At 44.8% G+C, this 27,882-nt stretch overlaps 1 protein-coding gene across 1 annotated transcript in view; it reads right to left on the reverse strand.

Moving 5' to 3' along the window:
- The window catches only part of LOC147731505 (uncharacterized), an 87,239-nt gene that overhangs the window by 30,541 nt on the left and 28,816 nt on the right, over positions 1–27,882 (reverse strand). Inside the window, exons 12-24 of the mRNA XM_086956549.1 lie at positions 27,552–27,605; positions 26,813–26,866; positions 22,751–22,804; positions 20,294–20,338; positions 17,226–17,279; positions 16,364–16,417; positions 14,348–14,401; positions 13,182–13,253; positions 11,432–11,467; positions 9,128–9,172; positions 7,309–7,341; positions 5,798–5,944; positions 1,713–1,767 (exon numbers count right to left, since the gene is read on the reverse strand). Coding sequence (XP_086812675.1) covers positions 1,713–1,767; positions 5,798–5,944; positions 7,309–7,341; positions 9,128–9,172; positions 11,432–11,467; positions 13,182–13,253; positions 14,348–14,401; positions 16,364–16,417; positions 17,226–17,279; positions 20,294–20,338; positions 22,751–22,804; positions 26,813–26,866; positions 27,552–27,605 — 757 coding nt within the window. The remainder of the gene's footprint in view (positions 1–1,712; positions 1,768–5,797; positions 5,945–7,308; positions 7,342–9,127; positions 9,173–11,431; positions 11,468–13,181; positions 13,254–14,347; positions 14,402–16,363; positions 16,418–17,225; positions 17,280–20,293; positions 20,339–22,750; positions 22,805–26,812; positions 26,867–27,551; positions 27,606–27,882) is intronic.

Below are 27,882 nucleotides of genomic sequence, written 5' to 3' on the forward strand. Positions count from 1 at the left end.
GAGGACGCCACCAGGAGCAAGAAGACGCATAAATGGGTCAGATCGGACCCCCAGGGGCTGAGATATGGCCCCCAGAAGGTAGGCGACCTTTGACCCCTAAGACGACGAAGAGCGTGGGGCTCCGCCGCCGGTCTCAGCGATGCCCTCGGGGTGAGTCAGGTTCCGGGGCTGCCCCAGGAGGAAGCAAAGCCGAAAGTGAAGATGCCTGGAGGGGGCCAGGAGCCCACCCTGGCCCCGGTGATGAGAAGGAGGGGGCGAGGGAGCGCCGTCACGCCGCCCCTGTGAAAATTGCACCCAGGGGGTGACAGGAGCCCACCCTGGCCCCCGCCGATTCGGGCTGCGGGGAGCACCGTCGGGCCCCCCGAAGATGTCTAGGGGCCCGGGACCCCATCCCCGGGCCCTGAAGTCATGGAGGGTGCCCCGGACCCCATCTCCGGGCCCCAAAGTGGCAGAGGAGGGGGAGCACCAGGAACCCACCTCCCCCACCCCCCCTGAAGACATCCAGGGACCCGGGACCCCATTCCTGTGCCCCGGCGAAGAGGAGAAGGCTGGGGGAGTGCCGCCACACTCCCGCGAGGTCCCATCGGACCACCGAGTCCGCGTTTGCCCGCCGGAGCGGGCATACCTGAAGATCTCGGTCAGCTCCCACGGCAGCACATAAGAGTGCTGGACGAGCGGGGAGCCAGCAGGGGCAGCCGGGGGTGGGCTCCCTGCACTGCCCTCCATCGAGGAAGGCCTGAGCTTCTGGAGAAGCGCAGTCTCCCCACAGCACAAAGAGCAAAGTAACACCCCAAGTGTCTTAGGGATTTAAAGGAATCAACCCCTCCAAGGCTCAACCTGTATTTAACACCTTCTGGGCTCGAACTTTTGTTCTTCAGCTGAGGGCGTTTTGATAATTGCATCAAGGAGCAAAGGGTTGAGTTGGGGATGTCTGGAGAAAGGCATCCCATGGAGGTGTAGAGGGGTAATTGCACTGAAATGCATTTATTAATAGTTATTTCTTTTAGACGGACTGACTGCAGTGTGAAGTACTGGTGTAAGGTGATGTCATAAGCAAAGTGGATTTAAGTGGCTAGACACTCCTACTAGGGTGTCGGACTGTACTTACAACTTAATCCTGTGATCATCTGTGATGCCTTTAGGGGCTGTAATTGCAATACATTCTAATGATATCCAAATGTGCTAAGCACTGTCATTCTAAAGAGTGCGTAAACATGTATTCTTGCTGATGCGCTTAGGTGAAGAACCCAGCTTGTTAGCCCTTAAGTTGTAGGGGTGCATACTGTATAGGCAGTAGGAGATGCTCAGTGAGGGCCATGTGTCACCAAGGCAGGTGTACTCCTATTTAATGCTTGTTGAGGTAATGGGGGGGGGGTCGCCACTGGGATGGTCCCAGTGTGCAGGGCCCTCGCTCCAGGTTAAGTCCAATTCACTTCATTGGAGGCAAGATGAGGTGCATACATGGGAGTGGTGGTACTAGACCCCACCCCCACGGGAGGGGTGGAGAACAGCTTATGTATATTTGTAAATTGGTGCATAGTATTGAGTAGTGTGTGTGTTTAATAAATGTACTCTTACTTTTATAAAGCAAAGTATAGACTGGATAGGAACTTTCCTATATCTAAACTGTGAACCATACGGTTGATTGTACAACTTCCCATTGCACCAACCCAAAGTAAGACAGCCCTCAGAGAGCACATGTACGTACTCACCTTGTAGCATCTTCAGGACCACCTCCACAATATGCTGGTCACCAGCATCTCTTCCCTAGAAGCAAAGGAGAGTGAGCAGGTGAGGTCAGTGGTGCAATACTTACTGAGGGAACAGAGATACAGGTATTTGGGCGGGCTGGAGGAAATTAGAGACCCAGAAAGCAAGAGAGAGGGAATGAATGAGGGAAGTGAGTGAGTGGATAAGTGAATTAGTGTGTGAGTAGGAAGATAAGTAGATTAGTGAGTGGGAGATATGGGGAAGTGAGGGAATAAATGGTTAATTGGAGAAGTCAGTGGATATGTGTGAGGTTGAGTTTATGAGTGGGAAAGGGAGGGACAGAGATGGAAGGAAGAAGTAGATATGTTATCCACTTCCTTATATATACAAATTTGTTTTAGTTTGTTATTTTTCAAAAACTACTGAATGGATTTACACCAAATAACAAAGAAGGTTCTTTCTGGACTAAGAGCTACCTTTCTGTAAAATTTGGTGTAATTCCACTCAGAAGTTTAGGCTGTAGTCGCAACTAAAATCTCTATGAGAATTAACATTAGAAGCGCAGTTTTTGCCCCCTCCTTTTTTTCAGCCCCGCTTAACAATCATCCCAAAACTTTTCATGTGCAACAAGAATCACCAGGGCACTTTTTGGGGGAAATTTTGTGAAGATTTGTCAACTGGCCCCAAAATTAAGGCTAGTCAAAAACGCTTTTCCGATGGAAACATGGTCCTAACTATATCTACCTACTGGCAACCAGGAACGATGCTTTAAGGGGCATCCGGTGTAAAGCAAAGGAGCAGTTCTCTTTAGCCAGGCCTATATCTCTAACAATAGGTATTTCAGAATGTTCCTTTATTTGATGATGTCGACTACAGTGTCTTCTTTTTTGTTTCTTTTTTACATGGTACTTGGCTTCCCTTGATTTTATTAGTGCTGGAGTTTCTGCTTTGTAGGTTGGGGCACTTCCAATGTATTTGTGCCTATATAATTTTATCTATGACGAGGCAACACTGAGATGAATAGGGACGTTATAACGCATGGCGATGGGTTTGAGATTACACATAACCTTTTTATCTGCAGCTTGTTCGTTGTACCTACAGTACTCATAACATTTCAGCAGAGGGCGCTGCGTCCTCAGTTTTTGGAAATTGTTAATTGTTTTAAGGCTATGTTGAATAAGGATGGCGTAAAATCTTAATGATGCACAAACAACACACTGATGGCATAAAAAGAAAAGCGTGTTCCGGTTTACAAATCTCCCTTCTTAACATTTAAGTACACTTCTTCCTTCTTCCTGTAACAAAAGCCATTTTAGGGTCCAATGCCACAACTTTATTTCTATGTAAGATTTGTAAATGCAGTTCCATGGTCCAATTTAAGAAGTGGTTATTTTGTATGTATTTTTTAAGCGCCTGGTGCTCAAAGATCTGCTCAGAAGCGCTTGGGGCGCCGAATACCAAGGCTGGTAGCCTTAAAAATACCTTGTGCCTCTTTAATTCAGGAGCACACACTGCCTGCCCCTTTATCTCACTCTTGCAGGCTCCTGCTTTCTTCCTCTGTGGCAGTTTTGGCGTCTTTCTCTTCCTCCATTGTTCGACCTGTGTGCTTTACAGCTCTTCCACTCAGTAAATATCTGATGCAGAAAAATAAGTGTCGGTGCCCCACCGGCAACTACCGGCTCAAATTAAGCACTGGATTTGAGTCATCACTGCCTCAACAAAATGCAAACTGTTTGAAGTTGGTTGGTGGTGGTACTATTTTCTCTAGCACAGCAGCACAAATGCAATAAAATCTATTCTACACCAGGAACCTGCAAACTTTTTCTAATAAGAGCTACTTATGTCCAATGAAAATCATCACGATTTGCTAATATTGTTGGAGGCATAATTTGGACCACATTAAAAAAAATTACAATAATGGGCAGCAAATGCAAGATTACCAGCAGTGATCACCTCTGTTCATCAGGCATGGTTGCCAACAGTAAAGTAAAATAAAAAAGCTTGGTCAATGTGTAATGCATCTACGTGGGCATAACAACCACAGCTGCAAAACTCCTAGCTTCAAGGTAGTTGTGTTAGTGATAAGTCTCCCTGAAACATGATTTATCTCTGAAGTGTCCGTTTTAAATACATTTTTGAAATTCAAACATTTTTTTTAAAAAAATGTGTATATGAGACCTGAAAAATTGACACCCTTTGTCTCGATTACATGCTTTTCAATTTGTGTATGAATATAATACTTTCAGCAAAAGTTTCTAATGCAGTAGGCTAGCTGCCCACAGGAGAGCAACCTACAGGTAGCTGAAGAGGTACTTGGACAAGCCTGTTCTATACTGTGCAGTGGATTAAAATCCGCCAAAAAAAAGTATTGTAATAACAGACTGTAGTAACAAGCGCCTTAAATGCACAGAGCACAGTTCTGACCTTACACTGAAGTCCCGCTAATACCATGTTGGGATATGGCGCAGGTGAAAAACACCCCAACATAGATGTCTTAGCTTAATCGGAAGAGTGCCTCAAACTGACATGTGTAAGTCTGGCCTGAACAACCTCTCACACCCAAACTGCAAATATATTAGTTCAGTGACAAAGATTGTTCAAAAACAATTGGGTTGTCTTGCTGGGAAGAGAACTTCAAACCGAAGCAACATGACTTTCGGGTCCATGTGAGCCTCGTGGGGGACACCACATGGTTGTTTACAATTTTTACCAGCTGAAGACCTGCACTCTGAAGAAGTAGACATGTTTCACGCACCTTTTCTACCTGAGTGCAGAAAGGGAACTACATATGGGGCCTCACTTATGAGAAATGACGCATCGCTGCGTGAAAGCAGTGATGCGTCACTTCTCAGTGCGCACTCCTTGTGACATTCCTGATGCATCATATTTAATGTATGACGCATCATGCCGCAAGGAGTTACAGATATGTCAGTATTTCTGACGTATCTGTAAGCGCAAAAGTGACACATTGCTGGAGTGTGTCACAAAAGTGACGCAACTCCAGCAATGCGTCCTTTCACATGGGGCAAGCCCCATGTGAGAGGGCCTGCGTCAGTCTTATGCCTGCGTGAGGCAGGCGCAAGATTTTGACGCAACGGTGTCCTAAAAGTGATGCAGTGAAATCTCATAGATTACACTGCGTCACTTCTACGACCCTTCCTTGTGTCAATACGCCCCCCTTGCATACATTATACCTGGCGCAGGGGTTTAAAAAGTGACGTAAATGCGTCACTTTGTAAATATGGCGCAAAAGGCGCATTTTTTACGCCACTGGTGCGTCACAAAAAGTGACGCGCCGGCGGCGTAAAAGTGATGCAAGGGCTCATAAATGAGGCCCATGGTGTGTGACCTGGTACATCCATGTCTCGCACGTCATTCCCTATATATAGGCAGAAAAAAATCACTATAAAAGCGAGATGGCCTGTATTCTGAGACATTCCACGTTTTGATTTTTTTAATTCTTTTTATTGTGAATTTGTTATGGGTAAGCTGCGTTTTTGTAGGATGTCTTTTTCTTAAACACCCACCCCCTCCCCACCGCTACCCGAATTTGGAGTATCCTTCTACTTTTGTCTGAAAAATGACAATGCCCGGTAACTGTTGATGAGATACCGACAATAAATATATATATTAGTATATACCCTTCTAATTATGGGACATTTCTTAATGAGATTCAGATTTTTAGAGTGGCCCAAACAGCAACGTGCCTCTTTAGCCCCAAGCATGTCTTGTGCCCACAAAACAAATGTGTTCAGGGCAAAAGGCTGTCCTAAAACAAACGCGTTGTCATAGTGTCAAGAATGTCAACAGTTAAAATGCTGAGTGGAAACAGTATCTGTTAACCACAAGGCATAGCGCGTTCCTTCAGCGGGAAGGCCTCATCCTAAGCACGTGTTTGCGCAAAGTGAAAAGTGCCCCAGAAAAACCATAAATACATATGGGCGCCTTCATTGGAAACGTGCATCAAACACAACAGTTGTGAGGCTGAGCGGAGAGCGTGGCAGTTGTAATGCATGCCATTAGCTCGGTCTTTTAATACCCTGAATAACTTACGTCTTTGTCATAAACTTTATTGGAAGCCACTTACCGGATTCCCCTGGCGCCCAGGCATTCCCGGCACGCCCCTCTCTCCGTACATCCCTCGTGGGCCTGGGGGACCAGCGAGCCCCTGCACACCCGGCATCCCCGCGTCCCCAGTGGGGCCGGTGTAGCCCGTCTCTCCGCGTACTCCCAGCTGTGGAGGAAGCACGGGGGTAAAGTATTCGAAAGATGAAAACATAATGTTAAAGCAAAGCATGCGGGTTATATGAATGTAATACAATTTTGACCCACGCTTTCAAAAACGAAATATGCACCGTGGAAACATTCGGTGCAATAACAAACACTCTGTAGAAAAAACAGGATTCGGGTGGGAGTTTAAATGTGCTCACTCTCTATTTGGATTCAGTACAGAAATGTAAAATGACTTTAAACAGAGGGTTAGAAACCTCGACAGTTGTTCAGCCAATCAAAGTCCCAGCTTCCTTCTTGAGCTACATCACGAGACACTGAACAACACACGTGATCACAGATGGGCACAAGTAAATATGGGCACGGTTTATGAGAGGCGTTGCTACATACAAGTAAGTCTCAGGTAACCTATAAAAAGGTGTAACTTAAGCCTGGGTAAATGATACATGATTCTATCTATGAGTGAAGGCATAAACCTGTGATATACATGTCTGAAATGTACTCTCTCGAGGAAAAATGACATTAATGTAGGTTTCCTCCTAATCTACTCTTGTTGGTACACAAAGGGGTGTTTCAGGAGTGGTCCAGGAAATCCTATGTGGATGTGGCGAGCAGCCACTCAGTCTGAACTGACTGGGTATTCTCAAACATATTTTATGGAACTCCCCATACTTTCCAGCTACTCGTGAACAGCCAAGGAGTAAATGCTTCTGAAAGTGCTGGGAAGTGCACCATGTTCTACAGCTGTCAAACAAAGTGAGGATAATGTTGGAAGCAGAGAGATGAATAAACTTGAAAGATGTACGATTGCCATATTTTAAAAAGTCACACATTTCCTGACTTTGAACACGTGTATTTTACACACTATGCTTGTATTGAGCTAACCCAGACAGTTTAAGTAAGCATTTTGAAAAATACCAATGACTTGTGCTTGTTTGTTCTGACGTGCCTAGCTTTTGCCTGCCTTAGCCACATCGTTTTATGAGTAAGGCAAGCATGTGCAATTTATACCCATGTGATTGTTGAACTTACATATGTTGCAAATTAAAGTTACAGCTCTGTTCATTAATCTGGCCCATGGCGTAAGCCAGAGGAAAATCAAATATTGTAATGAACTCATTTTTCGCTGACTCCCTCTAGTGACAAAGAAGCAGTGAAACACAGTGCACCTACAAGCAATGTGAACAAAGCCATGCTGTTCACCCACCACTCATCCCTTCAGATCCCATCCATTCCATTAGGGCACGCGCTCTGTTGGGCCATTGTACATCCCCTGCCTCCCTTCTCTTCTCGTGAGATCACCACATATCGCAGTGGTCACTTGGCCACCACTGTGAGGGAGGATAATGGGCAGTGAATTCTGCTTACCTGCCCTTTAGGACCGGGTTCCCCAGATTCGCCCTGAAAGAGAGGAAAACTAGATGAACAAAACTCAGTTTTCTTAGTCTTTGTCTTCAAATTCATCATTTCACACTAGACTGAAACTCTGGCTCCCCATCTTCTCCAAGTACTTTTGTAAAAATATATCTATATTCATTTTCATGACAACAACATGAATCAACATCATCCGCTCCCCTCAACCAATACCTTCCAGAGGAGCGCCCACCCCTGACTTAATATGTCATAAGTAACATTTGCGATTTAATTCTTAGCACATGCGTCACTGCTGTATCTGGTACCTAAGTTCGACAACTACATGTCAAATACAGCTCTACATATGTCATCTCGGCACATCCAATGGCTCCCTATCTCCAACCTCCTCGGTTTCTTCATTGATCTCCTCCAAGTTCTGTCCATTTTTTGCCAGCCCATTACTGAAATTTACTGGCCATACCAAATAAAGATGATTGAACTTTAGCAATGTTTTCGCCTGTTTTAAATGTTTACTTTGCCTTAGTTCATGAGAGAGTAAATTGTTCAGATTCTGATGGATACATATTTTTTAGCGTATAAAGGTTTATGAAAGACAATAGATATAGGTTGTGATTTCTAGTGCATACATCATGATGCATTTCAAATATAATTATTTACACTGATATATTTGTTAATGTGTGCTCCTTTCTTGTCTCCCTAGTCACCTTTCGCTCTTTTCTTTCTGTTTATCTCTTCATTTCCCCTTCTTCCCATGTTTGTTCTATAATTTGTATGTCTTGTGACTTATATACTGAACAATTGCTTATTGCCTACAGTGTTTAGAGGTTACTTGAATATTTCTTTATCCTCTGGTGCGTATGTAAGGTCCAGGAATACCCATAAATAAGAAAATAATAAATCAAAGCACAAGCTTGGAAGCAGTAATGGGAAAGAGTGTCTGCTGTTATAGATTTTGCAGCATCCCTTCGTAATTGCCTTGAAAAACCATCAGAGTTGGAATAAAGAGCTTCACGATTGAGGCTAAGTGCCAGCAGGGTGGTCCTCAGGTTCCCGGTGCTGCATTGCGGCTCTGTTTTTGTCTATGAAAAATTTCCGTAGCATTTGGATGCCTTTCAGTATTCCCAATGCCCATGGATGGCGAACTTTCTGTGGCACGTGGCTATCATCAAGTGTCAGGAAACTTCAGCTAAAGTTAGCACTTTAGGGCTGTTAAATGTTAAATGTCGTATACTTGTAAAGCGCACAGCTGCCCCAGCAAATGGGCGTCCCGGCGCTGTATACCGCTGGGGAACCCATCCTGGCTTTACCTGTGAGATGGTCCCTCCTGGGCATCTCCAAGGTGAAGACAAGCATCCCCAGCGCTGATGGGGCCGTTAGTAGAGATTAAGCAAGCTATTGCCCAGAGTTGCTGAGTGTGACCCATGGTTGGAGTAGGCACCGAGGCGAGAATTATCGAGTCCGCTGACCATGGCCCAAGACCCTGCCGCGTCGGGAATTGAACCCTGGTCCCGGGCTGACCTCTGCTTCCGGGTCTGCTGCCTCTAACCAGTGAGCCACACCACTCCACTTGACCATGAAATTCATAATGTATCTCTTTAAGTAACCACAGATGATTGAGCAAGTTCCCTCCGTCAGAAATCAGAAGAATGTAATTTGAAAATGAAGCTAAAACCCACCGAACCTCTTGCCCTGCCCACCACTTGTCCTTGCAAGTCCTGCGTGGACAACACTCCTCACACCTATAAAACTCCTGAAGATACAGTCAAGCGCTGGAAGACGCATGGCTTTCAAGAGAAGCGTGGGAATTGCTTACCATCTCGCCTTTCTCACCACCAAGTCCTTCGACACCAGGGTCCCCCTGTAGACGAGAGAGGAAAGGGTCTTCATGGCCAGCTTAGAGTACAGAAAGGATGCCTGCCATTTTGACGCACGGAGGGTATTATATGATTCACTTAGACACACTAATCCACTTACATGCAAGTGCACATGAACTACAACGCCACTGCCTTCTCTTCTTACACCCAAAAAGTTCGAGCAATTATTACACTAGACAAACAAGCACATAGCAGCAGACTGGCATATCCAAGAGATGTGAGGGGACGACAGAGTCCGCATAGTGAAGAACATAATTAAATCTTCCTCTCTCACGGCTGGGATCACTACTCCCATTGGTTGATCCTCATTGAAAAAAAATCTTTACATAATTTCAGCCAAGCAAATATATTTCCTCACCACATCCATTATAAAAAAAGATGCCCACCACCAAATCTATCCCTGAAGTTGACATGGATGGTTTGCAGCTGTCCATGCCTCTAAACCAATGCGATGCCTGCTGTGGTGTTAGCCCAATCCAAACCCTACTTATGCTTTCATAGAAACAGGCATATATACAATACAAAGGCTCCAGTGGCGATAGGACTGAAAACTGCACAGGACAAAGGAAGATAGTGATGCGTTGTAACTAGTGGAAGAGAATATTTGTGTGGCATGGTCTGACTCAGCACTGAGGATTATACCTACTATCACACATTTTCAGAACATACCCAGTTTGGAGGCACCTGCTCTGAGAAGGATTTTTATATAGCAGTCTAACATGCAGACCCACACACTCACATCCATGAGTCTTTAAAAAGGCACCGATTCCTATGCATATATGCACAGGCGAGCACACCAATTCACAGAAACCACCTGTGTAGGAAGACTCCTCATGTCTCCACTTAGCCTCGCAAAGCCTCAAGGCCCGCTTGTAGAGTTAGGTAAGATTTGATTCTCTACAGCTCTACTCACATGCATGTCCTTCTTCAGCCCACAGTTAACTTAGCGCTTACTGTACATTGGGTTTTCAAGTGTCTGAAGAAATCTCTGTTGTTCCCTCTTCTGAGGAGGAGACCTCCCTCAGCTATGCAACCACAAACCTCACTGAAATGTGTCCTGATGAAGGTCATGAGAAGTGTGGTGTTGAATTCACTGAGAAAACTATCTCCTCCTCACCAATTGCAGGTCCAGCTTTAAGTTGCTTTCTTTTCTTTGCTACACTGCAGCTACGACTCCACAGAGCTGGACATGTTTTTAGAGGGTGGATTAACCCACTGCTACACAGGCTGTGAGATGGCCGCTGATTTGGAAATAAAGCAAAAGGCAAGAAGCTGGGGAGATTCCCCACTGTGACCAGTGACCATGTTCCCCTGCCTTCGACACACTCTTCCCTAAACTTCCTAAATCTCTTGGCCCAGGAGAGTGCCCGTGCTTTTAAAAGGCATCAACGGTAGCAATAGGTTGGACAGTAGGAATATGGTGATACTCAAGAGAGCTCTGTACCTCTGAAAGCCTAGTAGGATTGTCCCAACCAAACATGTGACTGTCGCAGACCACCTTTCGTAGGCATGGTGTCAGGCCTACAAGGTGTTACCCACATTTCTCTGTCATTTAGTCTACCAAGAAACAATTCAAACAACAAACGGGGCGTCTTTGGTGCAGTAGCAGGGAATGAGGTAGCCTTGAACCTCAGCGGATTCACAGAGTACCGGGTGGCTTAGCTGAAGGCATCTGACTGTGGATGCACACACTGGGATAGCAGTGAAACTTCTGCTTCTCAAGATTTATTAACTCCGTCCATGAAGACAAAAAGACAAAAGACTGGAAATACAAGATTCAAATCTCGAAATACTAGATTGAATTTATACTCACTTCACTAGCAAAAGAGGCTTGGTGCACTTACATTGCTGCATGGACTGGACCACTAAAATGGGCCCGCATAGTCACGCATCAGTTATGTTAATAGTTTTTTTAAAGCGCTCGATTACTCTGAGGTGTCTTGGCACTAGCAGCAGGAAACACCACTGAAGAACCCTCTTTGAAATTAATTATTAAAGATTCATGTTTTCACTTGCTTTCTAAACGCACGCATTGTGGGAGCAGCTTTGATATGGACTGGGAGCGAGCTCCAACATCTAGTAGCTCGAAGGGTGAAGCTGCTCCCACCCCACAGCCACATGGATTCACTCATTCAAACAGAACAGTGTGCATCATAGACACAAGGCCAAGCATGCTCCAAAGAATCACACTCAAATAGAAAGAAATAGATAAGACGTGCTACAAATCAGTGCCTGGTACTCACAATTCCTCCCTTTGGTCCAGCTTTGCCAGGAAATCCCTGATGAACAGAAATTAAAAAATAAAAAGTCAGTGAATATTTTGTGACTTCTCACAGCTTAGTTTAAGCTGGTATACATTAGATACTTTCAGACACTGATAGGACAGAGCGTCATTCACAATTAATTCAAGGCCCTGCAAGCATGGCAGCACTCAAAAATGTGTGCACTTATCTATGACTAATCATGCACTTCTCAGCTTCTACTCAAATCTGTCTAAACTTCAGTCAAACTATGAATCACTTTAAAAACGTTGTGAAGTTTGATGTGGCTCTGAAGACCTCTCAGCTCTTTATGAAGTGTAAAGTGTAATACAGCACAGTAGTACTCTCAGTTTTTGCGTTTTAATTGAGGATCTGCAACCCTTGCAAAGCTCTGCTCACTTTAATGAGCCCTCCAGTACTCTACCTTCTTCCTTTGCAGAACCCTAGGTTCGGAGTCGCTGTCGTGCTTTTTAACTCCATCGCTGCTAAGGGTTTTCCCTCCCGGTGCTGGGATCTCAGATTTACCATTATTCATGATGAGCTGGGCTCGGCATCAGCGTTCGAGGAGGCTACGCCATGACGAGCCCAGCTCGTCATGAGCCTGGAAGGGGTTAAAGGCTGTGAACCTCTCATTCACCTTTCTTCGCAGACTTTTGTGAGGGTCTGAGGCACCCTCATGTTTTTACAACATTCGATGAGACAACCATGCTTTTTAATCTTTGCAGACTTTGGGCCTCATTGATAAAGTGTTGCATCTCTGTGGGAAAGCGTGATGCAACACTTTTCAGTGTGCCATCCTTGCGGCACCATGAATGAGCTGTATTTATTATATGGAGCTCCATGTCGCAAGGATTTACAGATACGTTAGTGTTCCAGACGTATCTGTAGGAGCAAAATTGGCGCTCTGCAGGAGTGTGTCTGAACACAGACGCAACTACAACAATGTGTCTTTTCAAATGGGGCAAGCACTATGTGAAAAGCCCTGCGTCACTCCTTCAAGCAGGCGTAGGGATTTGACGTAGTGATGCCCTAGAAGTGTCATTGTGAATTTTCATAGATTTCACTGCATCACTTCTACGTGTCTTGCCTGCAATGGAACGCTCAAACTGCATACATTATACCTGATGAAGGTAGCGCAGGGGTTTACAAAGTGACACATCTGCCTAGATGCATTACTTTGTAAATATGGTGCAGTGTGGCGCATTTTTTACAAAAAGTGACACATCAACGGCATAAGGGCCTCATAAATAAGGTGTATGTGTAACTCGGCAGCACTCTGAAATCTTTGCAGACTTTGGTACAAATCTGCAACACTCCTATATCTTTGCAGACTTTGGTACAACTCTGAGACACTCTCAGCTCTTTGCAGGCTATTGTGGGGCTCTGAAGCACTCTCAAATCTTTACAAGCTTTGTAGGGGCTCAGGAGGACATTCACACTTTGTGATACCCAGATGAGTGTCTCAAACCTTTAGTTTTTGAATATGTGGATGCTAATCACTCTGCACTCTAATCTTTGCAGACTTTACAGAGGCCAGTCTGCTCACTAAAGCCATGTTAAAATGTAGAGACAGGTCTAGTGCTTTGTCAATGCAGTTTGGTGTAGCTCTCTGATGTACCCGTACCTACCCTGCATCCACGCTCCTCTCGTGAACCCACACCCTCACTCCACCTCTTCCCTTGTATTCCTCAACCACTCTCCCAGGCATTATTATACAACCTTCGTCACGTACCTGGTCTCCTTTCACACCCGGGATGCCTTGGGGACCGGGGATTCCGGGTGGGCCCTGTTCACCTTTAGCACCCTGCAATGCAAGAGAATAAATATTTGCAAATGGCACAAGTTACAGAACCTTGAAAATACAAATGAATGGAAACTGGAATCTTTTCTGAGAGAAAAGGAATATCACCTGTGGAAGTTCCTCTTGACCACTAGGCCCTAGTACTAGGCTTCAAATCTAGGCTGTCACTACAAGGGGTCCTAGCAGGCTACAAGAAAAAGCCTTAAACCCATGAGAACCTGCGTACATAACAATCTTTAGGCAACATTGGTTCACACTATTATCATTTACAAAAGCATTTCTTTCTATAAACAAACTAAATAGTCTTATGCATTCAATGACATATACAATATATACAAATTAGGACACACCATACCACCTATGAGGAGAAAAGAGAGAGCCATTTATCCATGTAGTTCAGGTAGAAAACCATAACAATCCGTTAAAACATCACAGTAACACGTTACCACACAGTGCAATGTGTCACCAGTGCCAAAGCCAAAATTTAAGGTAAACACGATCCTTAAGTGGGGATAGGCTCTTGTCCCAGTAAAAAACAACTTATAAAGTTAGCAAAACATTCTAGAATAAAATAGACACATTTCCTGTTTGTCCATCACTCAAGGTTCTCAACGACGTTTCAACCCTTAGTTAGGATATTAGGGTCTCATCAGGACTACGAACATGAGGAGACATCCTGTAAAGCTCTTAGGCACCCGAGTCATCGGAATACATTGCATAGTATGCTAAATGGTAGACATGCACACCTTAGTGAAAGGATAAATTGATAATAACTTTCTCAAGGATAATACCCCTGAAAAAGAGGGCCCACGTAATCCAGGCCACTGGTTCCACTTCAGAATAAGATGCGCAAAAGTGAAATGGTCTTGCTTTGAATTGGTAAGCCACAATTGTCAACGTGGCTAACTAGGGAGTGGTGGTTGGCTGTGCTGGCCGTTGCGTTGTTAGAGGATTCTCGCCTCAGCGCACATCCTCTAACATGCTGGCTGCCGACAGTGGCTTACTATTTCAGTGCACAGGTAAGAATGGGGCTACCTGGCTCCACCTAAAAAAAAAAAAGCTTTCAGAACCTTGTATCAGTACAGAATCCAGCTCACCGTTTTGCCTTGTAATCCAATAGGTCCCACAGCTCCCCGTTCACCGCGATCCCCCTAAAATAAGAAATATAACGTGGGTTAAAGAATGACAAAGGGATTGAGTTAAACATTGCCACACATATGTGAAGTAGGAGGAGAAAGGTAGGAAGATGAGAGAAGAAATTAATGATGTAATCAACGGGGATCATTTTCAGAAACTGCTGGAGGCTTTTGAAGGAAAGGCTTTTATTTAGATATTATGGGCCTCATTTACAATATTTTGATGCACCGCAGTGCAGGAAGCCTTCCTGCTGCGCTGCTATGATTCAAAATAAAGGGGAAGGAATGCTCCATATCTACAAGAAATAGAGCATTCCTGTCCTACTCCCCTGCGCCGGCGCACAAACAGCAGCCGTATGCCAACACCGACACCCTTGGTTATTTTGCAAGGGTGCTGCCTGCGCTGAGGGGATGATTGTTTTGTGCAGGAAAGTACACCTTTCTGCACAAAAACAATAATTAAAGGCATTTTCCTCTTTCTATGCATGCTGCATTCTGCAGCATGCATAGAAAGAGGAAAAAACAAGGACAAATGAAAGTATTTATCTTTGTTACACCACCTTACGCCTCCCCTGGGGAGGCGTAGGATTCTGATGCATTCCCGGGTTTACAAAATGTTGTAAATCTGACAATGTGTCAAGTTCCATGGATGTTGTGCGGGAACACCTATAGCACCACCCATGGAATGCCCCTTTCACGCAGAGTAATGCGCAGGGAGTCATTGAGAGTTACGTATCTCAATGGCAGCTTTGTGAGCCACAATAACACATCAGTAGGGAGAGGGGAACATCCTTTACAACGCAACTTTTACCACGCAGTGCCTTTACGACGCAACTATTACAACGCAAACCATTACAACGCATTGCGCTGGGGGCGCTCTAGGATAGGGAATAGATTTAATTTACTATCCAACACCTTCCCTAGTGTCCACAAGGACTGGAGTTGGAATAGTAAATTAAACTATTCACTATCCAGCACCCCAAAGCGCTATGCGTTGTAAAGGTTTTCGTTGTAATACTTGCCTTGTAACAGCATGCGTGGTAAAAGCATGCATTGTAACGTCATACATCCGTAGGGAGAAAGTGAGATTCACCGATGCGGGTCTCTTGTTCGTTGCGCCACAGGATCCAAACTATACCTCACTGACAAGGCATAACATGACCGAAACTGGTCTGAGGTTGCTTAGGTTCCTTTCTGGAGGGGTCCCTGCTTGGCAGTTTGGGATGAACTGTTTCCATGAGAAACATGCTTGGTACTGATTTTAATAAATCTGTTGTCTGCCTAGAGTGGCACAGTGGGCAAAAAACAATAGGTTGCAATACTACCCAGAGCGATTGCCAGTAGTTTCGACTATCTGCAAGCATTCATCTCATCGCCTTTTTTGCATTAAAAAATAGAATTATAGTCAAAGGACTTGCCTCATTCACAAATAACAGTTCTAGGGCCCAGGTTTCCAAATCCTTCTGATCTGCCTAACACTGGGCTCATGGTTCAAAGATATGAGTCGCACTCTAGTAGGTGTGATTTTTATGGGGTGTGTCTATACGTTGATGTTCACCTCTTCTACCTTTGTCTGACACCTATGCACTCTAAATTCAGGGTCCTTTTGAAAAAGTTTTTCGTCACATTATCTTTTGGCCCTTTAGCCGGTAATCGAGTTCAGGTAATCTGTGCCTAGAGAAGGCCAGCCACAGAGGCTCTTTGTAGGAGCACAAACTCGCCCAAACCAGAGAAAGGAACAATGAAGTGACAGCCATTGGAAGATTATGGAGAAAGTGATGTGTCAGGAAACAATGAGTATGACAATGAAGGGACAGTCAGGCGGCAGAGAGGTACCAATGGCACAGAGAGATGACAGAGCCTCTGAACATCATTGGTCAAGAGGGTTAAATAGACAAAGAGGCACCAGTTGTAGAAGACACAATATGATGTCATGGGAGTTTGACACGTCATTAAGTTTTAGTTCTCATTGCTCACCTTGAGTCCACCGATACCTCGAGGTCCCACTTCTCCACGAGGCCCTGGCTCACCCTGAAATATATTACAGAGAGAAACATCATTTAAAACATGACAGCTCCATCCACGTTGCAGCACAGGGAATTTTTGACAATGTCCCTGTGCATGCAGTACACAAAAGTCTAAGACAGGAGAGTTAGAGAAAGAACTGTGGAACCGTCCTCCCTTCTGCAGTGCATGAGTATGGACAGACAGACAGTGTGGAGTACACCTCAGAAGAGCCAAGAACCAGGAACTGAGTGGTAGGAATAGTAGAGAAAGTTCAGGACGGGCAGGGGCTAGCAATGAGAAGGCATCATGAGTCAATAATGTCCATGAAACTACCCCATACCGAATGTGAGCTAGCCTTGTGGAAGGAAGTTGACAATTGAATCAACAGAGAAATTGAGAAAAGGAGCAGGTAGGATAGAGAAAATAAGACAGAAAAGCATAGGCCCAGGAAAATATGTAAAAAAGAAGTGAAGATAAGGAAGAAAGGGGGACAGGGATGCAGGAGAATGGAAAAAGGGAGAGAGGAGAGGAGGAAAAAACCCTAATAATGCAGGGAGTAGGGAAGGCAGGGATGCAAGGAAGAAAGGAGAAATAGTGAAGAGAGGACAGGGTAAAGGATGGGACAAATGAAGTAAAAAATGCAATGGAGGGAAGAGTTAGAGATGGGAAAAAGGAGTTAAGGAAGACTCAAAAAAGCGGTAACATGAAAGCCGTACCGGAAAGGGTGGAGGAGGGAAAACTGGTAAAAAGGCAAAGATTTTTTTAAAGTTATGCTAGAAAGCTAGTACAATGAAAGGAATATCAGTGGCCTGAACACGACAACATGACTTACAATCTTGCCAGGGGCTCCAGTGAATCCTGGCTCCCCGCGGCTTCCAGGCTCACCCTGTAAAAGTGACAGACAGAAGTAAGCATAGACATGGCATCTCTCAGACTTGAGACATCACAATGAATAAGTACTGGACTCTATGTATGCCCTGCATTCAGTTTATGACATTCCCTGCTTCCAAGTTTAGACTGTGTTAACTCGGATACCCAGCACTGGAAGAGCTGCATGCTGCACAAGTTCACCTCCATTCACATCTTCAGTGCCACTGCACACTGAACTAAGTGCACACTGAACTAAGTGCACACTGAAGTAAGTGCACACTGAACACTAGACCGAGGGCCACACCACTGCCTCTGCTACATTCTTAGAAGGCAGCCATCGGGTACAGCAGTGACTGTGGTGCATTATTAGCCATTTGCCCATTGCTCAGAGGGGACTGGTGTAATGAAACAAGCCCTGCATGTGTGTTTTTAAGGCATCTGGAAACCTGTGTAGGATTTTTACTCCAGGAATGAACTCAAATGTCTTCTTTCGATGCCTATTTCTCTGCCCTCTAGGCATGCCATGGGATAGCGCTGTAGCAGAGAAATTGGTCTTAGAAATACAAAGGAATTGTGCAGCTTGTAGGGCTCACTGTCCTCTTATTAGACCTTTCATAATTTAATTACATTTAACATTTATGGAAAACTATATAAAATATTGTAAACGTAAAATTGTTCTATAAAGCAGTATATAAATCTCATGACACACGTTGTACTAAAAGTCTTGAAAACCGTGCCAAATAAATTACAGAAAATGCTATCACTTACAGTTTTCACATTTAATGGCTCTTTCGCCTGCTTGGCTTTGCAGGTTAATGATTTATTTAAGAATGGAAAGCTATACTTAGCCTGCAGTTCTCTGTAGCACTGCAGACGTACAAGAGGCGAGGATTTCATTGAGCTATTGTACCACTGGCATCATCTCTCATCCTTTCATAGCCTTGTTCACAAAGAGGGAAGGGCTGGGAATGTATGCCCCTATATGCCACCCTGTCATCTTTCAGCCGAATGAATATAAGGCACTTCATTTGCAGAGGCCACACAGTCATGCTCATGAGCTGCCATTGTTGTCATATATGATCATTTTCCATGTTTAAGAGCTTCCTTAAGAGCATCTAAACTATATCCTTCATAACAGCAACACTCCTAAGTACTTCCTATCGTTTGAACTGAACAAACCATGCCATACTCTGGTAACAAACACCCTTGCTGCTTTTATGCCAGTCAACATTATTTCTGCAACAAAGTGCCATCTTTAGAATGTTGAAAGGTGTAAATGCACATTGGCATGTCAGTCAAACAGGCAGACCAGGCTGATCGTATGCCACATTCGAGGAAAATCACACCCATGGGGTTGCTTGGGTAAGTCGTGGAGCACCTCACTATAGGGGCCTTCTATGCATAGGGATTAGCATTAGATTCATAGAACCAGGCTGATGCTCCATAACTAGTTCCTGCTTTTTAAATGTTTATTGAAGATGCTGAGGAACAGCCAATATAAACGAGGGCAGAGTTCCTCAGGGCCCTCACGAGCACAGCCACGGGGCTCACTCTGCCGCCCACTGAGGGTTCCCCGGTAAGAGTGCCATCATTAAGGATAATCCTGCCTCTTCTAACCAAGTGACTGATATACCGGTCCCTGTGTATGAACTATGGGCTATGGTCATTACTTTCTATGTTTCCATATTAACACACAGGTGGTCAAGAACTATAAAACAAGCAGAAACCGCCACAGCTCACTGGAGCCCAGCAGGCAGCGACGGCTCGTGGAGGGAGTTACGGTGGGGCAGGAGGGTGGGGAGGGGGAGGGGCAGGGTGGAGGTTGCTAAAAACCGGCATATGGATAATTGCAGGTAAGTAAACAATTTAATTAATAAAACGAATTTCGTAGCTCGCACTGCATTGCATTTTGCGATGCAAGGCGCACTACGAAATTCGTTTTATTAATTAAATTGTTTACTTACCTGCAATTATCCATATGCCGGTTTTTAGCAACCTCCACCCTGCCCCTCCCCCTCCCCACCCTCCTGCCCCACCGTAACTCCCTCCACGAGCCGTCGCTGCCAGCAGGCGTCATTCAATCATCTGCATAACACAAGGCGCCCCTTCCCTTCCAGGGCCAGTCTACTGAGGAAATTGTTGAGTAACAGGCGCTTGCATTCCCCGCTGCTTCACGCCTCCATTACTTGAGATTCTTGTGAGTGACAACTTCCCGCGTCCAAATCTCCCTCTACCCTAGTTATCCCTATCCAACTCACTAGTGAGTTCTACTAGTTGATGAGGGGCACCCCAATTATTCAGCATGCGCATGGGGTCACAAGGCAAACTCAGTCAAATGTCTTGGTGAAATCCACTTATGCTCAACGCAGTGGCACAGCTCCTACCTTACTAGGGCAGTTAGTGTCAGTGGCCTGTGCATAGTGGACCTTCCATTCCAAAACCCCTTGTGCGTTAGTGTCTGCTCTTACAGGAGTTCTCGCAGGATCTTAATGAACATTTTAGTTGATGGACTCAGCATCTTGAGCCTTTCGCACGGACCATTACCAGCTCAGTCCCTTTCCATCCGTTTCTTACCTGCTCCAACTTGATGATTGCGAAGACATGTACATATCATGCTAACGCCCACCCTTGGAGACAGCCTTAAGGTCAGTTCTAGGCCGCCCCTCTGGTCCGGTCCTCTTTGACTGTCTGGCCTCATTAACATGTTTAACAGTTTTATTGGTACGAGTTACATAGACAGCCTCACAATGCTCTCCCCCAATATCTACTGATCTTTCTGTGGTGTGTTTCGCATATAGAGGCTTGATATACACCTCCCAAGCACCCTTGCGCATCTGTATACTGTATCAAATAGGTCCTCATCAGTACTACATACATCCGAAATGTTTCAGGCTTTTTTAATTTCACAGCCTTCTGCAGATACTTCAGTTTTTTCCAAGACTTCCTTTTTATTACGCCTCTGCAGAGTGCCAAATAAATGTTTCTATGTGGAAAGGGGATGCTGGGACAAATGTGTCAATGGGCACATACCTTGGAACCGACACCTCCTTTGGGTCCTGGTTGTCCGGGCAGACCCTAAGAATAGAAAGAACGAAACATGAGTATAGTCCATGTATTAAAGACAGCCAAGTGTGGGCCTCTCCCCACCATCTCACAGCCCCCTGACTGACACACAGCTACCTCTGTCCACTGGGGGGGGGTCAGCCAGGTGAGGACAAAAGACACAGAAAGGTGGGACGGTACCATCAATGGAAAGCGCAGCTCTGATAAGGAGAAATAGAAATGTTGCTACCAATTACCAAATGACGTATGTATAGTGGGCCAAACTCTCAGTATATGGGTAGAAATACTGCCCCACTGTGAAAAAACACAGCTTTATGAAAGGAAAACTACACTACTGCGAAAAAATATACATCTATATATAAAAATTGCACAATGAGAGGAAAACCACACAAGAGTATTGCACGTCTCTGAATAAAGAGGAAACATTATCCTAATAATATTGTAGGGTCTAAACAAATAAACACAGCTTTACAATGGGAATACTGCACCACTGTGAATAAAATACCTGAGAACACTGTCATTCTTTAAAAATAAAAAAATCTTTACGAGAGTAATATAGAATTAGGGACATCCATAGGAAGTTGTATTTCTGCATCGCTATAGAAATACTGCACTAAAGTCTGTAAAATTCAAAACAATACAGCTGGCAGCACAGTATGCCAAACCCAAAAAACTGCCCACAGAATACTGCACTGCAGAGGGCAGAATGTTAAAATGACCCTACGACTACTGCACTATATTGTGCCACGTCAACAGCATTACAGTGTTTCGATCATACATAGTTACAGTTTTCCAAATCTATCCAATTATGAAAGGAATAGTGCATCACAACGAGGCAAATCCATTGAACCTCACTATGGGATCACCAATCCACAAACTAAAGAAATACTGCACTAATATTCCAAGTCTTTGGAATCACCTGAGATATATGGCACATTACTTTTCAAAATCCATACCATTATAATGGAGATATGGGATTACATACGTAATGTACCAAATGTAAAGCCTTTTCATAGGGGTAATGTACTTTGGTTTTCCACAACGGCATAATTATCATATAAATACTGCACAATAGTGTGCCAGAATCACAGAATTAGCACTACTACACTAATATTACATAAATGTGCAAATCCACAGGAAGCCTGTGGGGAAATAGGGCCAGATGCATCAAGCCTTTTTGCGTTTGCAAATGGGCAGATTCGTAGAATCAGCATGCTTTGCGAATGCAAAGTCTGCTTTTCCAATGCAGCAAACCTAATTTTGCGATTTAGTAACCTATAACCAAATCGCAAAATGGGTTTGGGGTTCAGTATTAGGAAGTTGCGTGTTTAGGGCGTCGCTTTCTAATACCAAATCGCATTGGTATATATGAATGTTTTGTGACCGCAATTGCGGTAGCTAAACATTCGCATTTTACCACCTACTACAAGTAAGTGGTAACCCATTTGCAAAAGGGAAAGGGTTCCGAATGGACCCCTTACCTTTTGTGAATGTTTGTAAAACCCTTTGTAAGAGCAGGAAGTGGTACTACGGACCCACTGCCTGCTCTTAAAAAATGAAAAGTAAACTTTTTTTTTAATCTGTAAAGCATCTTGTTTTCCTTTAAGGAAAACGGCTGCTTTATAAAAAAAGATTGCTTTATTGATAAGCAATCACGGACATGGTGGTCTGCTGATCTCAGCAGGCCACCGTCCCTGTGATTGTTGCGATTCCTAGGGGTCGCAAATTGCGACCTACCTCATTAATATTCATGAGATAGGTAATTTGTGACCACCTAGGAATCGCAAAAGGTGTACTATACACCTTCATACATTGCATTTTGCGATTTCCTAATTGTGAATCCTTGTGATTCACAATTAGGGAATCGCAAAATGCTATCTACATACATCCTTGTGGAACTCACTGCCCTTACAACTGCGCTCCGAAGCCAGTCTCTTCAGGTTTCGTAAACTTTTAAAAACTTTTTTGTTCTCTGTTTAATCCTTGCATTCTTGTAGCTGTGTTATTTTCTGATAAGCGCGGGGATGCCTATTGGTAACCAGGCGCTATACAAAACTCGGAATAATAATAATAATAATAATAATAATTTGCCATATAGTGTGCAAATGCATAACACAAAATAGAAATAATACTCCATAGACAACTCTTCCTTAGAAATACTTCACTCGAGTATACAAAATATCCAGCATCCATCTCTGCAAATGAACACCTGGATATATCATGTCCACAACATTGGCACTGAAATGTATGAGAGCAGAAATCGTTTTGTTTGCTTTCCCTGTTCTCTCTAAGTTGAGGTTAGCCGTTCCGTGAGGCTTTTGGACCACTCCCCAGGAGGGACAGACGCCAGCCCCTCTGCAGGGAAATGAGTGAATGTAATTGGCAGACAAGGCATGCTACAGGTTATCACAATACGGTACTTACTGCCAGTCCTTGGTGGCCAGGTACTCCAGGGAATCCAAACTGTCCGGGACCACCCTAGGAAGAAAAAGAGAAACTGAATCGCAAGCACTTGTGGGTGTTTCCTGCTTGGACAATAATAGTGTGCACGTGTTTGCTTCTTTAGTTGTGTTTAGTGTAGTCTACAAGCTCTTAGTGCCCTACAAGGACCCCGGCGCTATCAAAAGCAAAAAAACTAAGCACAGAGAATCGTCCGGCACCGATTGGGGGCAGAGGGTGTTTAAAAAAAAAAACATACCTGATTGCCGCGTCTCTCCTCCGTTGTCCCTCCTTCGCATCTCCCTGGCCAGAACAGGAAGCACCAGACTCCCCATGGCCATTCACAACGCTGAAATGCAGCGTTGTGATTGGTCTGAGTATCGTGATTCGGCACTCAGACAGGCAGTGGGAGCCTGGGCCTGATCTCCACCCAGGCAGTGGGTCAAACATTCATGCGCACTTGGGAGTGGGCAAACCACTTGTTGTTCCTTTGTGAGCAGCCCAGCCCCGCCCGCCCACAAAGCTGCTGCAGCAGGAAAACATAAAATGATAATAACATTGAGTTATTATCATTTTATTTTTCCTTTATTTCCCTGCTGCAAAGCAGTGGGGCAACACTCCTCCGCCTTAGCAGAGGAGCCGCCACAATGAGAGGCTTTGATGACTAGACTAGATGACCCACTAACAAACAGCCACATCTTTAAAGGTTTACAAAATTGTGGGAAGCTTCTGGTCTGATGGAGGGTAGACGAAGATTCCAAACCTTAGGTGTCCAAACTCAGAAAGCCTTTTTGTCCGGTTCTTGTCTTCCTGGACATAGGAACTTTCAGAAAATAAGCACAGGATGATGTCTGGATTCTTACATGCATATCTCATGAATTGAAACTGCATGAAAATGGGTCCTTGACGATATACTGCGTTATGGAAAAGGCATAAACATCTAAATGAAGCCCATTTTGTCATGAATCCCATGGAGGTTTATACTTAATGATTTGATATAGGATGACTTTTTCAGTTGGGCACGGTTAACCATGGAGGAAGTAAGCACTATGTTGCACAACAGCTATCCATGGAGTGTGAGAGAACATTGCAGAGATTTTTGCTTGTTGCAGAACAGCTATCCATGGAGAATGGGAGAACTTTGCAGAGATGTTTGCTTGTTGCACAACAGCTTTCCATGGAGTATGGGAGAACATTGCAGAGATGTTTGCTTGTTGCACAACGGCTATCCATGGAGAATGGGAGGACTTTGCAGAGATGTTTGCTTGTTGCACAAGGGCTATCCATGGAGTGTGAGAGAACATTGCAGAGATGTTTGCTTGTTGCAGAACAGCTATCCATGGAGAATGGGAGAACTTTGCAGAGATGTTTGCTTGTTGCACAACAACTATCCATGGAGTATGGGAGAACATTGCAGAGATGTTTGCTTGTTGTACAGCAGCTATCCATGGAGTATGGGAGAACATTGCAGAGATGTTTGCTTGTTGCAGAACAGCTATCCATGGAGTATGGGAGAACTTTGCAGAGATGTTTGCTTGTTGCACAACAACTATCCATGGAGTATGGGAGAACTTTGCAGAGATGTTTGCTTAATGCACAACAGCTATCCATGGAGTATGGGAGAACTTTGCAGAGATGTTTGCTTGTTGCACAACAGCTATCCATGGAGTATGGGAGAACATTGCAGAGATGTTTGCTTGTTGCACAACAGCTATTCATGGAGTATGGGAGAACATTGCAGAGATGTTTGCTTGTTGCACAATGGCTATCCATGGAGAATGGGAGAACTTTGCAGAGATGTTTGCTTGTTGCACAAGGGCTATCCATGAAGTATGGGAGAACATTGCAGAGATGTTTGCTTGTTGCACAACGGTTATCCATCGAGAATGGGAGAACTTTGCAGAGATGTTTGCTTAATGCACAACGGCTATCCATGGAGAATGGGAGAACTTTGCAGAGATGTTTGCTTGTTGCACAAGGGCTATCCATGGAGTATGGGAGAACATTGCAGAGATGTTTGCTTGTTACACAACAGCTATCCATGGAGTATGGGAGAACTTTGCAGAGATGTTTGCTTGTTGCACAACGGCTATCCATGGAGTATGGGAGAACATTGCAGAGATGTTTGCTTGTTGCACAACAGCTATCCATGGAGTATGGGAGAACTTTGCAGAGATGTTTGCTTGTTGCACAACGGCTGTCCATTGAGTAAGTGAGAACTTTGCAGGGATGTCTGTGGGCTGAACGAGAGCTGCCCATGAAGAGGTAAGCACATGGCAAGGATGTTTGCTGATTGCACAACAGATGTCCAAGGAGTAGATGATCACTTTGCAGGGATGTCTGCTATGTCTGCTTGTGTATGTAAGCACTTGGCAATGATGTTTACTGGTTGGACAAGAGGTGCCCTTGGAGAACATGAGCACTTAGCAGGGATGTTTGCTTGTTGTATAAAAGCCTGCCATGCAGGAAGTGAGCACTTTGCAGGGATGTTTGCTTGTTGAAAAAGAGCTGCCCGTGGTCTAGGTGAGAAGGTTGGAGGGTTGTTTTCTGGTTGGACAAGGGCTGCCCTTGGAGGAAGTGAGCACTTTGAATGGATGTTTGCTTGTTGAACTGGAGCTTGCCTGGGGCAGGTGAGACCTTTGTAGGCATGTTTGCTGGTTGTATGAGAGTCGACCATGCAGGAGGTGAGCACTTTGCAGGGCTGCTGCCTGGTTGGACAAGAGGTACCTATGGAGGAGGTGGTACTATGCAGGGGTGTTTATTGACTGTACTGAAATTGCCTATGGAGGTGAGCACTTTGCAGGGATGTTTGCTGGATGGAAAAAAGGTATTCATGGAGGAGGGTGCACTTTTCAGAGATGTTTGCTCGATGGAAAAGAGCTGCCTATGAAGGAGGTGAGCACTTTGCAGGGATGGTTGGTGATTGGATAAAAGCTGAACATGTAGGAGATGAGCACTTTGCAGGAATATTGGCTGGTTGGATAAGAGTTGTCGATGGAGGGGGTACGAACATTGCAGGGATGTTTATTGGATGGACACGAGCTGCTCGTGGAGTAGCTGAATGCTTTTCAGAGAGGTTTCCTGGTTGGGCAAGAACTGCCTATGTTGGAAGAGATGAGCAATGCACAATGGTGGTTTTTCCTTGATGAATGTTATTCATGGCGGATGCGGATGGTTTGCAGGGTGAACCCAAGATTGGATCAGCGTTGTACAGGAAAGAATTAAGATCTTAGCAGGAGCATCAAACGGTTAGAGGAACACTACAATGATACATTTAGAGACACACACCCTGGCTGTATCCGTGAGGCTGATGCAGGAAGAGGGAACTTTGAAGGGATGATTCTTGGATAATATAGTCTTCACATGGCGACGAGACAGCTTTAGGAAGAGGCTCTCTGGCTGTAACACGGCTGCACAGGGAGTTCTAGGGACATTTGCAGAGAGAATTCTTAGCTGCACCAATGATGCACATGGAGTAAGCTGGCCCTTTAAGTGATTCCCGCCTGTAATACTGCTGCACCTGCAGGGTGTGGACATGAGGTAAAGGTTCTTCTTGTGGATACTGTTTTCCATGGTGGGAGATGGCACTTTGAGGTTGTGTGTATGTTTACCAGTGCTGAACATGGAAGGGGAGAGCGCAGTGATAGAATGTACCTTGTTGGTCTGTAGCTGCACAGTGAGGTTGTGTGCGGTGTGCAGTGATGGTGTCTGGATCGAGCACTGTTGCTCACGAAGGAGATGAGCACAATGTAGAGTTGCATCGCAGTTAAACTGATGAAACGTGCACAGGGTAAACATTTAGCATACAAGCTTCTGAGTTGATATTACACTTGAAAACAATGGATACTTTACATAACAAACACCTGTGAACACTGAAGACGTGGGGACATTGTCACTGCCTTAGTGATACATATCAAACTGGGCTGAGCACCTGTCCTATGTTTCCTGAATGGAGCAGTTTACCCCACAAAAAGTGGATACTAGCTACCCCTGTAAGAGAGGGGCACTTAATTCCACATTCTCCAACAAGGCTCTCAGAGCACTTACCTTGATGCCGGGGACCCCTGGAGTGCCGTCCTTGCCGTCGATGCCGGGGAGGCCCTGCAGAAGCAACGGAGGGGTCCATCAAAAACCTGTTATACCCTCTGTAGTGCCATGCATGCGTCTTCTTGTATGTCCCACTGACTCCCTCTCCTGGCATATTCCATCATATGAGCCTCACTTGCGTGGTCTGACTCCTGTCTTACAAGCACACTTTTACACGCTGATCTCACACAATTGTAGGCATGTATTCACTCACACACTCCGAACTCTCTCATTTGCTCTAGCACGTGCTCTTTCACTCATTGTCTCTCACTCCAGGAACCTGACTCACCTTTACCTAGTCACTCACTCACACTCTCAGTGATACTCTCTCACTCTACAATCGCTCTCCAGGACTCGATCGCATATTCATCCCCAGACATGTGCTTGCGCTTAAAGTATCCCACAATCTCACACACACTCGACTTCACTCTCACAAACTTACAAAAACGTTGGCAGTCTCGCTCACTCTCTGACACTGGCACTCTGTCGCTCGTGTGTATTCCATTCTTTCATTAGGACAACCTCTGTCACTCTACCATCCTCGCAATCTTTTTCCAGTGAAGGCTAAACACATATCCCCTTTCCGTCGCCCTGGATTCCTCGTTACATTCTTGGCAGTGTCAGATATGGCCTCCCTGACTCATCCCCGCGAGGAGCGTGGCAGGCACCCTTCCCCAATAATGGACGCTTCAGTACTCACGTTGTTCCCCTTGAGACCCATCGCTCCTTGTAGGCCTTGGCCGCCTCTCGACCCCTGAAAAAGAGAAATAACGATAATGGTTATATATTGCAATGCCAACCTTAAAAGGAAGGTGGCTACTTATCTTCAAATGTAATTTTTCAGCTAAAGCGGTTGAGGGCGAGCACACTGTGGTTAGCCTGCCATCTAGTGGTTAAATCAAAAAAGTTCATGTGGATTTCTCAAAGGTTTCTGTGGGCATTGATTTTGTATTCTGTCCAATGGTTTGGCGCTGTGAATCAATCATATGTGCATATTTTGCTGTACAAGCTGCAAAGCTGTACAGCATTGA

Source organism: Lissotriton vulgaris, chromosome 2_1 (genome assembly GCF_964263255.1).
Source record: "Lissotriton vulgaris chromosome 2_1, aLisVul1.2, whole genome shotgun sequence".
In the NCBI taxonomy this organism is placed as follows: Eukaryota; Metazoa; Chordata; class Amphibia; order Caudata; family Salamandridae; genus Lissotriton; species Lissotriton vulgaris.